Genomic DNA, 14664 nt, shown 5'->3' on the forward strand with positions numbered 1-14664 from the left:
TTCCAAAGCACACCCACTTGTAAGTTCCTTACATATCTCAGTATATTAAATAGGTTAAAAGTCCCACAACCAGTAATTGGATACAACCATTGCTTGGGAGGCTTGAATTTGACTGGTGAAGTATCAAGTAGAAAGAAGTTAGAAGGTAGTCAACATGGGACCGAACCCAAGGGTGAAATCCTGTCTGGAATCTTGCTGTTGTAAAGTGCCAGAGAATGCAAATTAAAGTGTATTGGGTAGACTTTCTGATTTAGCACAGAAATAGGGGTTTGTTATAGCACGTCACTGGCTGATTTCACTCATTCCCTAGAACTGGTTTGTAAAACTTCAAGGTAGATTACTTTTGGATTTTTAAGCTGGCAACTCCTTCTTACTATGGTAAAGCTGTCCATAGACCTATGAGGGTGCTCAGACGTGTATACTTAATCAGATTGCATGGATACAGATCAGATAGCGGTCTCGGAAATTTGACAGCTTGGCTGACTATTAAATTTGTTGGTATATGCAGTAGAACGAGCAAGAAGATGGTGCTGGTAGCTGCTGGTGTCACCTAGCTCCCTTTGACTACAGCCAACCGGAAGGGTACCCCTTACACTTAAACTGGTCCCCGAAAAATGAAACCTGTCCATTGAGTTTTAAAAACAAAATTCTAATACCACAGTTGAGCCTTAAAGAAGGTGAAAAAAAACAGTTAAGTTCCGAGTCAACTTGCTTCCATAGGTGGAAATGTCCTTCTTATGCCATACAGCGGCCATAAGGCATGCAGAGCTTGCCTAATGACATTCCTGGGACCCATTGTCGCTGCGTACAGATGGTCATTGAGATTCATTCAAAGAGGCAGCTGTGTACCAATGGTTGGGTAAAGTACCTGCATGCGCACTGACGCAGATGGAGTATATTCGGAGCATATGTCAGTGTGTATACGTGTATAGCCGTATCTTTGAATGCATCTCAATGGGCAGCAATCATGCAGGTTCTGTATGGCTGTATGCAGGAATCTCGATAAATTTTAGTAGCCCTTTATAATTAGAAATACATAGAACCCCTTTTTTGACGCAATCAACTGAGTCAGCTATAACCAGGCTCTGTGAAGAGCAATTTCACAGCTCTTACAGTAAAGAACGTTTTCCATATGCAGAGGTTAAACCTCCGTTCCTCCAGCCACAAGAGTGCCCTCATGTGTTTAGTGGTGACCTGATTGGTTACGATTCATCTGGACCCTAATGTGCTTGGTACACCGCTTGAGTGGAAGCGCGATTATAACAGATTTCACCACCACTCTTACCTTTTCCATCTCACCAAGCACTGTTTGATAATAAAGGGGCCATAAATATCCGATGCCATCTGGGTCTGTAAGTACTTCCATTGAATGACCACTTGAATATGCTAACTTAAATCAGCCAGCCTTTTTCAACTAGGGTGCCTTGAGGTTTCTTTAGGGGTGCCTTGGCACAAATGCCTAAAAATTGCCCCAAAATTGTATACAAGCCAGTGGGAGGATGAAGCCTGCCTTTTAGTAGCACAAAGCCATGGGTTTTCATTGTGCATCATTATGGCTTTCTAGCCACCAGCGTCCTAACAACTAATGTTGTCATCGGTTGAGAAGGAGGATGTTGGTCGTCTGCACAGCATCCTTGTTTGACCCTCCCCTGCCCCTCTGTCAGCTCTGGGGTCACATTTGCTGAGTGATGGAGAAAAACTGAGAGAGAAGAGAAACATTGGAATACTAATCAGTACCAGTGTGCAAAACTGTATAGCATTTAGAAGAATGCAAGGGGTATGGGAAATGAATACATCCACACACACTTACAAAGGTTGCACTGGATGGACTATTGTCTTTATTCAACCTCAACTACTATGAAACTATGTAAAGAATAAATCACCTTTAACGTTGGGTGTCCTGCGTGTGGATGTGTGTGGATCAGTGACGGCTGGTGCATATAGGGCGTAGGGGCGCCTCCACCCCTATCCATGCGTCCGGCCCCCTAATCTACACGCGGGGCGCCGGACACATGGAGTTCAATGGGGCTTTTTTTTTTTTTTTTTTAACCATGTGATTAGAACCAGAGGCTCTCACAGGCTTAAAAAAAAGGGTGAGCTCGGGGCGCAGAGCACTGTACCCCGAGCCCACCCAGTTGTGTGACAATAGCGAATGAAAATTCGCTATTGTCACACGGATCCTCCTCCTGGCCAATCATGAAGCGGGTTCTGAGACCCGTTTCCCAATTGACCAAAAGGAGAAGCCATGCCATTGGGCATGGAGGAGGGAGGAGACGCAGAAGACAGGAGGAAGAAGCCACCGCCGCCACTGTCGCTGATGTCCAGGCAGGGTGAGTGATCCTGTTCTGTCCTGGGGGTCCTGTCCTGCTTTGGTCCGGGGGGGTGTGGCCTGGTGTGGTCCGGGGGGGGGGGGTGTATGGTGCGGTCCATCTGATGCCCCCCCCCCCCGGCCCATGGAGCACCAGCCGCCAATGGTGTGGATGTTGATGTATTATGTAAAACTATTAGAATAGTTTTTTTACATTTTAGAATGGGGTGCCTCGAGACTGTCCATAATTTAGAGGGTGCCTCGAGATTATCCATATTTTTAGAGGGTTCCTCGAGACTGTCCATGATTTTAGAGGGTGCCTCGAGAGTCAATAATTTAGAGCAGCCTTTCTCAAGCTTTTCAACACAGAGGAACCCTTGAAACAAATTTCTGGTCTCGGGGAACCCCTGCTGAAAATTAAAAATCTACAACTCATGACACATTAGTGTGACAGTCAGTGGGAAGAATGCTCCTTACTCTTGTCATCATTGGGAAAAATTACCCCCTTACAGATAGCTAAAAGGAACAATGGTGTCATTGGGAACTTATCTGAGAGGCAGAAATTGCCCATTGCTCAAGGAACCCCTAGCAACCTCAGGAGGAACCCTAGTTGAGAAACCATGGACTAGAGGATCTTCGCTATGGGGAAAGTCTACAAGCATTGAACTTATTCTCTCTGAAGTAGAGACGCTTGAGAGATGATAGCGATGTACAAATACCGTACTGGTGACCCTAGCATAGGGAAAAAACTTTCCAGTGAAAGAGAATTTAAAAAGACATGCGGTCATTCACTGGTTGAGAAACCTTGTTTTAGAGGGTGCCTCCAGACTGTCCATAATTTTGGAGGGTGCCTCGAGATTGTCCATAATTTTAAAGGGTGCCTCGAGATTGTCCATAAATTTTGGAGGGTGCCTCCAGACTGTCCATAAATTTTGGAGGGTGCCTCCAGACTGTCCATAATTTTGGAAGGTGCCTCGAGATTGTCCATAAATTTTGGAGGGTGCCTCCAGACTGTCCATAATTTTGGAGGGTGCCTCCAGACTGTCCATAATTTTGGAGGGTGCCTCCAGACTGTCCATAATTTTAGAGGGTGCCTTAACTGAAAAAGGTTGAGAACACTGAGCTAAGAAGATCAATGGTGTCAGTGGGAATGTATCTGAGAGGCAGACATTGCTCATTGCTCAAGGAACCTCTAGTAACCTCTGGAGGAACCCTGGTTGAGAAACCTTTGTCTAGATACGTATTCATGAGAGATCCATCCGAACCCTCTGCTGGACTGGATCCGTAGAAGATGGCCACCCTTTGTATATCAGGACTTATTTGTTTTACTTTCACGACGAGGACAAAATCCAGAGCATGTCGATGTATAGATCCGGTTCACACTACTCCGACTTGGAACACGACTTGTGTGCCCTCAAGTCGCCCCAAGTCTCTTGTCATCACAAATTCAATGTGAATGAATGAGAGCCGTCTTAATGTGCACTACTGAAGTCGCTCCGACTTCAGAAAAGGTTCCTGTACTACTTCAAGGCGACCTGTATCCGACTTGTGCACATAGACTTCAATGGGAGTCGCCTCTAAGTCGGATCCTTATCTATTTTCAAGCGACTGTGATCAGACTTTCCAGGAAGAAGAAAAAGATTAGCCAGGCATTCCCCACAGACAAAGTCGCCTATCATTTAAGTCTCTTGCAAGTCTCTTCCAAGTCTCTTCCAAGTCTCTTCCAAGTCTCTTGCAAGTCTCTTAAGAGCCCATTCACACAGGGGCGACACGACTTGCTGGGGCGACCTGTGAAGACTTCGGCGCGACTTGCACTGACTTCATATAATTGAAGTCAATGCAAGTCGCCTCCAGGTCGCCCCAAAGTAGTACAGGACCCTTTTTTTAAGTCGGAGCGACTTGTGTCGCTCCTATTAGAATGGGTCCTGTACTATTCAATGGCGGGCGACCCACTGCGACTTGTCAGGCGACCAAGTCGCCTGACAAGTCGCGCTAGTGTGAATGGAGTCTCAAAGTCACGCTAAAAAGTCGCTCCTTCATGGGGCGACTTTCTGGTCGCGGTAGTGTGAACCGGCTCTAAATGTTCAAAGAGCAGAAATCAGGCAGGTATCTCCATCCAAACAACTTTGACTATTCTACTTTTTCCCAGATAGCTGTATCTGATTACCCTCATGCAGTTGCAATTCTTTGTGTGTTTTATATACTGTTAAAATCAATAAAAAGTTATATTTTTGGAAAAAACATTTGATGATAAAACTTTCCAAGTAGGAAGAAAAGATGTAGTAACTGTACAAAACTCTGCAACAGTGACAGTTGTCCAGATATCAGATCTTTCTTCCCAACAGCCCAAATCTCATTGTTTTCTGCCCCAGAACAATAGATCCTCTAAGTTGTGTTCCCTTTGAAAAAGCCCCTACAAGCAATGATTTTTAAAACGATGCCTTGCAGCTGCCAGCAAGCCCGCCACCCGGCTACAAAACATATAGTAACTTATTTACACGTGGCATTGTGGCGACTCATGGCATTGTTACGGAATACCCCTAGGAAATTAAAATCCGGTCATCATCTCATAAGAGGACAATGACAGTCCCATTCAGCCTAGTCCATCAGACTCTCTATTCAAACCTCACTTCATTTATTTGAAGTTCTAATCTAATTATTGACTATTTGAAACCTATAAGCTGCGGATCAGGGAGCAGAGCGCAAGAAAGTGACGAGCGGGATCCAGTCCACATGGTAGGAAGAAAAAAAAAAAAAAAACCCCCTTTAAAAATAAATAGGATCTCCAGATTGACGAAGGGGGCTTAAAGTTCATTATTGCAAAGAATTACATTTAATAGCAAAAAAGAGAGTGAAAGTGGTCTGTTAAGAGTTGATTGGCAGTGAATAGTGCAATCAATGCTAATAGGGGGAACAGATGGGGAAAGATTAAGTAGCAAACCCAGGGCCCAGCTCTTCTTTGTGGTAGAACAACTCCTTGTCAGATTGCTAATACATTTATTGCTCATTTCAGTTTGAAAAAGAATAATAACCTCATTCTTTTCATAGTCTGTCCTCTCCCTCCCACCCGTAGCCTTTTCCATACCAAAATCCCCCCCCCCCCCCCATGGCTCTCCCCCCTCTGCCCCAATCCGATCACCACACCCTGTTTTGTAGAAGGTGTAATAATTAATTCATAGGGTCTCCTTTTGGCCGGGCGGATTTAACTTCTCGCTGATGAGAGCAGACCCCCCCCCCCTTTTTTTTTTTTTTCCCGAGCCGTGACAGCCACAGAACTTGCTTGGCGCCCTTTGAAACAGACATTATGGGAGGGTGGGCAGCCAAAGCCTTTACCGTGCAATTGGGCCACCAGCTCCCCCCCTCCTTCCCCTCGTTCCCATTTGTCAGGCTCAAATCTCCGAGTGGTGGGACAGAAGGTGCTCGGCCATAAGACAAAGGCAGAGCGTGAAATGTAATTAGCAATGGTGCTGGTTGCAATTTCACAGTGTATGAAATGAAAAGACAGGGCGACAGAGGAGACAGCAGTGGGGTGGGGGGCTTATTTTTATTGCCGTTTTCTATTTTGTTCTGAATATGTCCCCTGCTCCCCACCCTCCTGCACCTCCTGATACTTAAGAAGTTACTTAGAGTTCATAACTGTCTCATCCATTTAATGCGTGTGTTGTGTTAGAAGCTCTTTACACTCGCTGGAAAGTGCTCGGTTCCCCACGGGGTTCCTATGTCTATGCCCCCCCTTTTTTTCATGAGTGCCCACATGTTATGTCTGCGCTTATCTTTTGTTACAGGTGTCCCCGTGCAAGTCACCAACGCTAAGGATGGTACGCGGCATCAGGGTGCGTTGGAGCTATTCTCTTATCTCAACAAAGTGGCGTAAGTTCCTTTGGGTCCTACTACCAGATCACAGCTCAATAAAGGCACAATTTATATAGTTTCTATATAGTGTATACACTATATTGTCAAAAGTATTGGAACGCCTTCCTTTACACGCACATGAACAGGGCCGTGCAGAGACCTTTGGAGGGGCAGGTGCTCAAAGTATAAAAGGGGCACATGGAACAGGGCTTTAAATAGGGCTGTGCTCAAAATAACAATAAAGCAATGTATCGTGACGCATTCCTTCCTGATACGTTTATCAATACGGATGATTCTGTATTGATAGGGCAGAAAAATTCTGGGATGCAGCATTGAAACAGAACAGAAAAGACTATTTTAAGTTTAAACGTTAAAAAATATTTTGTGTCTTAAGTTGTGCCAACCTGAATACATTTTCTTCTCTGTTATACAGAATAATAAAGAAGGTACTGCTGGTGGGTACTGGTGGCAGGTACTGATGTCAGTTACTGCTGGATGGTACTGCTGGTGGGTACTGATGGCAGATAGTGCTGGCTGGTACTGCTGGTGGGTACTGGTGGCAGGTACTGCTGGCGGGTACTTCTGGCGAGCACTGATGGCTGGTACTGCTGGCTGGTACTGCTGGCTGGTACTGCTGGCTGGTACTGCTGGTGGGTACTGCTGGTGGGTACTGCTGGCTGGTACTGCTGGTGGGTACTGCTGGCTAGTACTGCTGGTGGGTGCTGCTGGCAGGTACTGCTTGCAGGTGCTGCTGGCTGGTACTGCTGGTGGTTACTGCTTGCGGGGGCTGCTGGCTGGTACTGTTGGTGGGTGCTGCTGGCTGTGGCTGCTGGCGGGTACTGCTGGTGGAAAATGCTGGCTCCTTTGAGACACATCAACTCCGGAGTATGAGGAGTGGCGCTGGAGGAAGCATGCAGAGCCGATGCTTCCTGTATCTCTCACAGGAGGAGTGCATTTGATATCATTCCCCCTGTAACAGGATGGAGCCGGAACTCTACAGGAAGCATCGGCTCCGTTCTGACTCAGGGATATGCTGACAGCCGGGACATCATATGGTACTTGCCAGTGTCAGGGAGGCACAGCCAAAATACGGGAGACTTGAGATATCTGCCTTGACAAAAGGGAACTTTGGGCACCCTTCCTTCCACCTGTGCACGTGCCTACACATAAACTTTATCGGCATCCCAGTCTTAGTCTGTAGGGTTCAATATTGAGTTGGCCCACCAACTATAACCGCTATCCACAAGGTTTAGGAGTGTGTCTATGGGAATGTTTGACCATTCTTCCAGAAGGGCATTTGTGTGGTCAGGCACTGATGTGGACCAGAAGGCCTGGCTCGCAGTCTCCACTCTAATTCATTCCAAAGGTGTTCTATCGGGTTGAGGTCAGGACTCTGTGGATGCCAGTCAAGTTCCTCCACCCCAAACTCGCTCATCCATGTCTTTATGGACCTTACTTTGTGCACTGATCTAAATCATTTGGTGGAGGAGGGATTATGGTGTGGGGTTGTTTCTCAGGGGTTGGGCTTGGCCCCTTAGTTCCAGGGAAGGGAACTCTTAAGGCATCAATCAGCAAACCGACATTTTGGACAATTTCATGCTCCCAACTTTGTGGGAACAGTTTGGGGATGGCCCCTTCTTGTTCCAATATGACTGCGCACCAGTGCACAAAGCAAGGTCCATAAAGATATGGATGAGTGAGTTTGGGGTGGAGGAACTTGACTGTCCTGATCTCAACCTGATAGAACACCTTTGGAATGAATTAGAGCGGAGACTCTTCTCGTCCACATCAGTGCCTGACCTCACAAATGCACTTCTGGAAGAATGGTGAAACATTCCCATAGACACACTCCTAAACCTTGTGGACAGCCTTCCCAGAAGAGTTGAAGCTGTTATAGCTGCAAAGGGTGGGCCAACTCAATATTGAACCCTACAGACTAAAACTGGGATGCCATTAAAGTTCATGTGCGCGTAAAGGCAGGCGTCCCAATACTTTTGGTTATATAGTGTATGTAGTGGTTCTAATTTGCTCATTCTCCTACAATAAAAACCATTAATATGCATTTCACATGTTGGGGCTAATTCACATCTATACCTTTCAGCTTGTTGTATTTTTTCTTTTTAGAGGATATGCAGCACTGTCAGCCATTATGACATTTAAAGTGGACCCCCCTTAAGCCCCTATGGGTGTACACATACTGCAGCCCAAATGTGATCCGTTTACATGGAGTTTGGTTGCGGTGTGGTGAAGAGGTAAAAAAATGCATCCTCACTGCCTGTCAAATGCCCTCTGAAATGCGATCCCACTGCAGATCCCTTTTCAGAGGAGCAAAACATGTCTAAATGAGCCCTTTTATGCCTGCATTACTAGGTCCATTGATAATTGTGCAGTGGATTTGCGTTATCAAATCAGGGGGGGCTTTAGATGCATCAAAATGTCCCAAAATATCAGCAGATGTGCCAAAAATATTTGCCGCAAAACATTATGGTGCCTTGCCATGTGTTGCAACCAGTGGTGGCCCATCCATTGGGGGCACAGGGGCACCGCCCCCCCCCCTATCCATGCGTCCGGCCCCCTAATCTACATGCAGGGCGCCGGACACATGGATTCCAATAGGGGTTTTTTGTTTAATTTTTTTATTTTTTTTGAAGCATGTGATTAGAGCCAGAGGCTCTAATAGGCTTCAAAAAAGGGGGGGCTCGGGGAGCAGAGCACTGGACCTGAGCCCACCCAGTTGTGTGACAATAGCGAATTAATATTCGCTATTGTCACACTGACTCTCCTCCCAGCCAATCAGGAAGCCCATTTCCCGATTGGCCGAAAGGAGAGGCCATGCTATTGGCTAAGGAGGAGGGAGAAGACGCAGGGGAAGCTGCCGCCGGGGGAAGCCGCCGCTGCCTGCCCTCCACGTCAGTCCAGGGTAAGTGAGCTGGCAACAGTGGGGGGGTGGTATGGTGTGCGAGCTGGTGTGGTCGGAGGTGGGGGGGGTATGGTGTGGTCCGTCTGCCACCCCCCCGGCCCATGGAGCAGCAGCCGCCACTGGTTGCAACACACTTTAAAAGAGAGACCCCTCTTTTGGGGATAACAAAAAGACCACAAAACCTCCCCCTGACATTAGGGCAGGCCCTCCGAAGACCCGCATCCTCCGAAGACCCGCATCCTCCGAAGACCCGCATCCTCCATCTCTGTACAAAAAACTCAAAAAACAACACATGCACTGTAAGTGCTTGTGAATAAATATGTGACACACTCAAAAAAAAATAAAAAAAAGGGAGCCATGCGCAATACACATTTCGACTGGTATTAAAAAAATTGCCCCCGCTAGCCAAAAGTTCTGCCCAAAAGCGTAGTGCAAGAAAAGCATGAGGTCCCGTGACCTAGTGCCAGCGATACACCAATAGGGGGTGCAGCCCGAATGTGTTTTTCCGGCACAACCTAGGACACCACCTCCTAGCTTTAGGCCAGACAGATGCAGCCCTATTCAACTCAGAAAGGCATTAGAACTTAAGTAGAGCCTTGCATTAACCGGGCACAAGTCTGGTAAACCAGGCCAGATTCAACCCAGGAGGAAAAGGGTCTTTCCCACCGTTCCCAGCACTGCACAATTTTCTTCCCCCATCTGCCCTCCCAACACAAATCCCCTCAATTCACTACTCCTACCATACCTCCCAAATTTCCGCTCCTAGAACAAATTTTATCCCCTGCCGTCCACCCAAATTCCCCCTCCCAACACAAATCCCCTCCCATCAAACTCTTTGTGTTGCCCCCCCATCTCACATGATACCACAGTGCCCAGGGCAGTCGTCCCTCCTGCCCACCCCTTGTCCCCTTGCGTGTATATAACCCTTTATGGCTATAGCATTGGTGCACACAGACTATTGCATTAGGGTGTGCACCCCAGAGCACAAATACACGTTTGTAAATCAGCAGTGGTGGCAGTGGACGTTGTCAGTAGAGCAAAGATTGGTGCCAGTAGAGCAGTGGACATTGTCAGTAAAGCAAAGATTGGTGCCAGTAGGGCAGTGGACGGTGTCAGTAGAGCAAAGATTGGTGCAGTAGGGCAGTGGACGGTGTCAGTAGAGCAAAGATTGGTGCCAGTAGAGCAGTGGATGGTGTCAGTAGAGCAAAGATTGGTGCAGTAGGGAAGTGAACGGTGTCAGTAGAGCAAAGATTGGTGCCAGTAGGGCAGTGGACGGTGTCAGTAGAGCAAAGATTGGTGCCAGTAGAGCAGTGGACATTGTCAGTAGAGCAAAGATTGGTGCCAGTAGGGCAGTGGACGTTGTCAGTAGAGCAAAGATTGGTGCCAGTAGGGCAGTTGACATTGTCAGTAGAGCAAAGATTGGTGCAGTAGGGAAGTGAACGGTGTCAGTAGAGCAAAGATTGGTGCCAGTAGGGCAGTGGATGGTGTCAGTAGAGCAAAGATTGGTGCCAGTAGGGCAGTGGACGGTGTCAGTAGAGCAAAGATTGGTGCCAGTAGGGCAGTGGACGTTGTCAGTAGAGCAAAGATTGGTGCCAGTAGGGCAGTTGACATTGTCAGTAGAGCAAAGATTGGTGTCAGCAGAGCAGTGGACGGTGTCAGTAGAGCAAAGATTGGTGCCAGTAGGGCAGTTGACATTGTCAGTAGAGCAAAGATTAATGTCAGCAGAGCAGTGGACAGTGTCAGTAGAGCAAAGATTGGTGCCGGTAGGGCAGTGGACTTGTCAGTAGAGCAAAGATTGGTCCCAGAAGGGCAGTGGACGTTGTCAGTAGAGCAAAGATTGGTGCAGTAGGGAAGTGAACGGTGTCAGTAGAGCAAAGATTGGTGCCAGTAGGGCAGTGGATGGTGTCAGTAGAGCAAAGATTGGTGCCAGTAGGGCAGTGGACGGTGTCAGTAGAGCAAAGATTGGTGCCAGTAGGGCAGTGGACGTTGTCAGTAGAGCAAAGATTGGTGCCAATAGGGCAGTTGACATTGTCAGTAGAGCAAAGATTGGTGTCAGCAGAGCAGTGGACGGTGTCAGTAGAGCAAAGATTGGTGCCAGTAGGGCAGTGGACGTTGTCAGTAGAGCAAAGATTGGTGCCAGTAGGGCAGTTGACATTGTCAGTAGAGCAAAGATTAATGTCAGCAGAGCAGTGGACAGTGTCAGTAGAGCAAAGATTGGTGCTGGTAGGGCAGTGGACTTGTCAGTAGAGCAAAGATTGGTCCCAGAAGGGCAGTGGACGTTGTCAGTAGAGCAAAGATTGGTGCAGTAGGGAAGTGAACGGTGTCAGTAGAGCAAAGATTGGTGCCAGTAGGGCAGTGGATGGTGTCAGTAGAGCAAAGATTGGTGCAGTAGGGAAGTGAACGGTGTCAGTAGAGCAAAGATTGGTGCCAGTAGGGCAGTGGACGGTGTCAGTAGAGCAAAGATTGGTGCAGTAGGGCAGTGGACGGTGTCAGTAGAGCAAAGATTGGTCCCAGAAGGGCAGTGGACGTTGTCAGTAGAGCAAAGATTGGTGCTATTAGGACAGTGGACGTTGCCAGTAGAGCAGTGAACGTTGTCATTCGAGCAGAGATTGGTGCCAGTAGGGCAGTGGACAATGTCAGTAGTTTTTTATTTTTATTATTTTTTAAATAATTTTTTACAATATTATTTTTTATTACTTTTTTAAGAAAAATTTTAGGAGCCCCATCATAGGGCTTTGTTGAAATATCAAGGGTCTAAACAGACCCCTGATGTCTCACTTTAGAGACAGAAACTGAGAACAGAGAATCCCCTTTCCCTTTCTCTGTAGCCTGCAGTAAACAGTTTACTATGCTTCAGTTAGGAATGAAGACAGGAGCAATCAGTACAGATCACTCAGAAAAGGAAGGTGCCGGTTAATTAAATATTTACCAGCCCCTTCCCTGCTCCTGAGAGGAGCTGCAGGGGGAAGACAGGAATCAGGGGGAATCAGCACCGCACAGGGTGATTAGGGTGTGCCCACGCGTATGGGCTATAGGGGGCGAAGTTGGGGAGGTCAGTAAAAATGCTTTTTCAGCTTAGGAAGAGCAATTGGGGGGGGGCAGTAAAAAATGTTGCTCAACCACAAGTAGGAAGTGGAGGTTGAGATGCTTCAATAGGATGTCACATGTATGGACACCTTTAGAACCTTGCGTCCTGGCCCTTGACATGTTAACATGTAGGCCATTTTACGATTATTTTTCTGCACTATTAAAATGAACACCGTTCTCTGGAATGTCCCTTCCGCGCCCCCCCCCCCAAGCGCACAGTCCAATGGCCATTTAGCCCTTTATGGACCTGCATATCTTCAATGGCACTTTAAAAGTACATCTAGCTGGAGGGGAAACAATGGCGCCTATTCTCATGCAGAGCAGCAATTTACTGCCTGTGAGACATAAAGACATAAATGAACAATGGAATGCTTAATAGGTGCAGACATTATCCTGTTGTATTGTTTACTAGAGATGCTGCAGATAAATACATTAGAGTTATGGCTTTGCTCTTTGATTGATTTCCATCAGATTTATTCAGAACGTGGTGGTTTGGTCATGATCGCCCTCTTGTGGACAAAAGAACAGTCACTCCTGGCTGTTATAGTGTGCTAAGGCAAGGCAGGAACAAGATAAACTGCAGAGGAACCACAAATCCCAGCATGTCCTTTGGCTGTCTGCTTTGTTGCCCAACAACTTCTAACCAACACATGTGCTTTCAGGTGCATCATAGATGGTCCTCTGGCACTGGTGGGATCTGTGCTGTATTGATCGATGGCACAGGACAACCACAGACGCAGATTTAGCCGTTGTGATATAAATTCAATTTAGTTTTAGTCGCCATATTTTGGTCATCTGAAATGTTTTAGTCGTATTTTAGTCGACTAAAATAGTATTAATTTAGTCGCTGAAAATATTTTAGTTGACGGAATTAACAATGCTGGGAATCACAAATCTGATAGAAAAAAAATCTAAAAAAGTGTGCATGGAGGAATCTTCCCTGCAATCTATTTTATATTTTCACAGCTGGTACCAGCGTCCTTCAGAATACCTGAACACCGCCTATATCTAATTGGATGCAGGCGCTGTCCAGCCGACAATTTTCCACTCGACAGGAGCACCCACGGCTTCATTTTTGGCCCTTTTGCCGTTAATGAGACCAAATTCAAGCCATATACTAGTGGATTATTTGAACAAACGTTCCTATGAACATTCGTATGACAATTTGCACAACTTTTGATGAATATCGCCTGTTTTTACCACCTGCCAGCCCCCCCCCCCATCTGAAAGAGCCCTAAAAAAACATCTGTATGCTCCCAGCCTTAGGAGTTCTGAGTAGAGGGGCACCGAATAAAAAATGTTGGTGCCAAAACTGAAAATTCTGGGTGCACTTGGCCGAAAACCGAAAATATTTTTTTATATATAATTTTATTATATTAGACTTTTTAATTAATATAATGAATTTAAATATTAATTTATTGTCAGCCATTATTAGCGCATTAGCTGCCACAGTATATCTGCACGGCGGTTCGCAGGAGTGCTCCTGGGGGTACGCGTGCCGCCGAAGGCGAGTTTGCACCCTTATATAAAATGTAGCGCTCACCCCTGTAGGGGGCGCTGTAGATTACTCCAGGTCTCCCTTGCTAGTTCAGAGGCTGCCAGATCCAGACAGCATTTCCATCATACTGATGAACACAGGCTTAGTCTAGTCTATATAGATCTTTATATCACTAGAGGGATCACCATTAGGAGGAAGGAGGTCCTGATTCCTCTATATTGATCTTTATATCACTAGAGGGATCACTATTAGGAGGAAGGAGATCCTGAATTCCTCTATATGGATCTTAATATCACTTGAGGGACAACCAGCAGGAGGAAGGTGGTCCCGATTCCTCTATATAGGTTTTTATATCACTAGAGGGATCACCGGCAGGAGGAAGGAGGTCCTCAATTCCTCTATATAGATCTTTATATCACTATCACTAGAGGGATCACCAGCAGGAGGAAGGAGGTCCTCAATTCCTCTATATTAATCTTTAAATCAGTATTCGGATCACCAGCAGGCGGAAGGAGGTCCTCAATTCCTCTATATGGATCTTTATATCACTAGAGGGATCACCATTAGGAGGAAGGAGGTCCTCAATTCCTCTATATGGATCTTTATATCACTAGAGGGATAACCAGCAGGAGGAAGGAGGTCCCGATTCCTCTATATAGGTTTTTATATCTCTAGAGGGATCATTAGCAGGAGGAAGGAGATCCTCGATTCCTCTATATTGATCTTTAAATCACTAGAGGGATAACCAGCAGGAGGAATGAGGTCCTCAATTCCTCTATATTGATCTTTAAATCACTAGAGGGATCACCAGCAGGAGAAAGGAGGTCCTCGATTCCTCTATATAGGTTTTTATATCACTAGAGGGATCACCAGCAGGAGGAAGGAGATCCTTGATTCCTCTATATAGATCTTTATATCACTAGAGGGATAACCAGCAGGAGGAAGGAGGTCCTCGATTCCTCTATATGGATCTTTATATCACTAGAGGGGTCACCAGCT

At 46.5% G+C, this 14664-nt stretch overlaps 1 protein-coding gene across 1 annotated transcript in view; it reads left to right on the plus strand.

Annotated features, from left to right (window-relative positions):
* Positions 1 to 14664, plus strand: part of ASS1 (argininosuccinate synthase 1) — a 166205-nt gene that overhangs the window by 91847 nt on the left and 59694 nt on the right. Inside the window, exon 11 of the mRNA XM_082263083.1 lies at positions 6094 to 6178. Within this exon, the coding sequence (XP_082119209.1) occupies positions 6094 to 6178 (85 nt within the window). The remainder of the gene's footprint in view (positions 1 to 6093; positions 6179 to 14664) is intronic.

The sequence above is a fragment of the Pelophylax lessonae genome (assembly GCF_965119305.1).
Source record: "Pelophylax lessonae genome assembly, chromosome: 7".
Classification (NCBI taxonomy): Eukaryota; Metazoa; Chordata; class Amphibia; order Anura; family Ranidae; genus Pelophylax; species Pelophylax lessonae.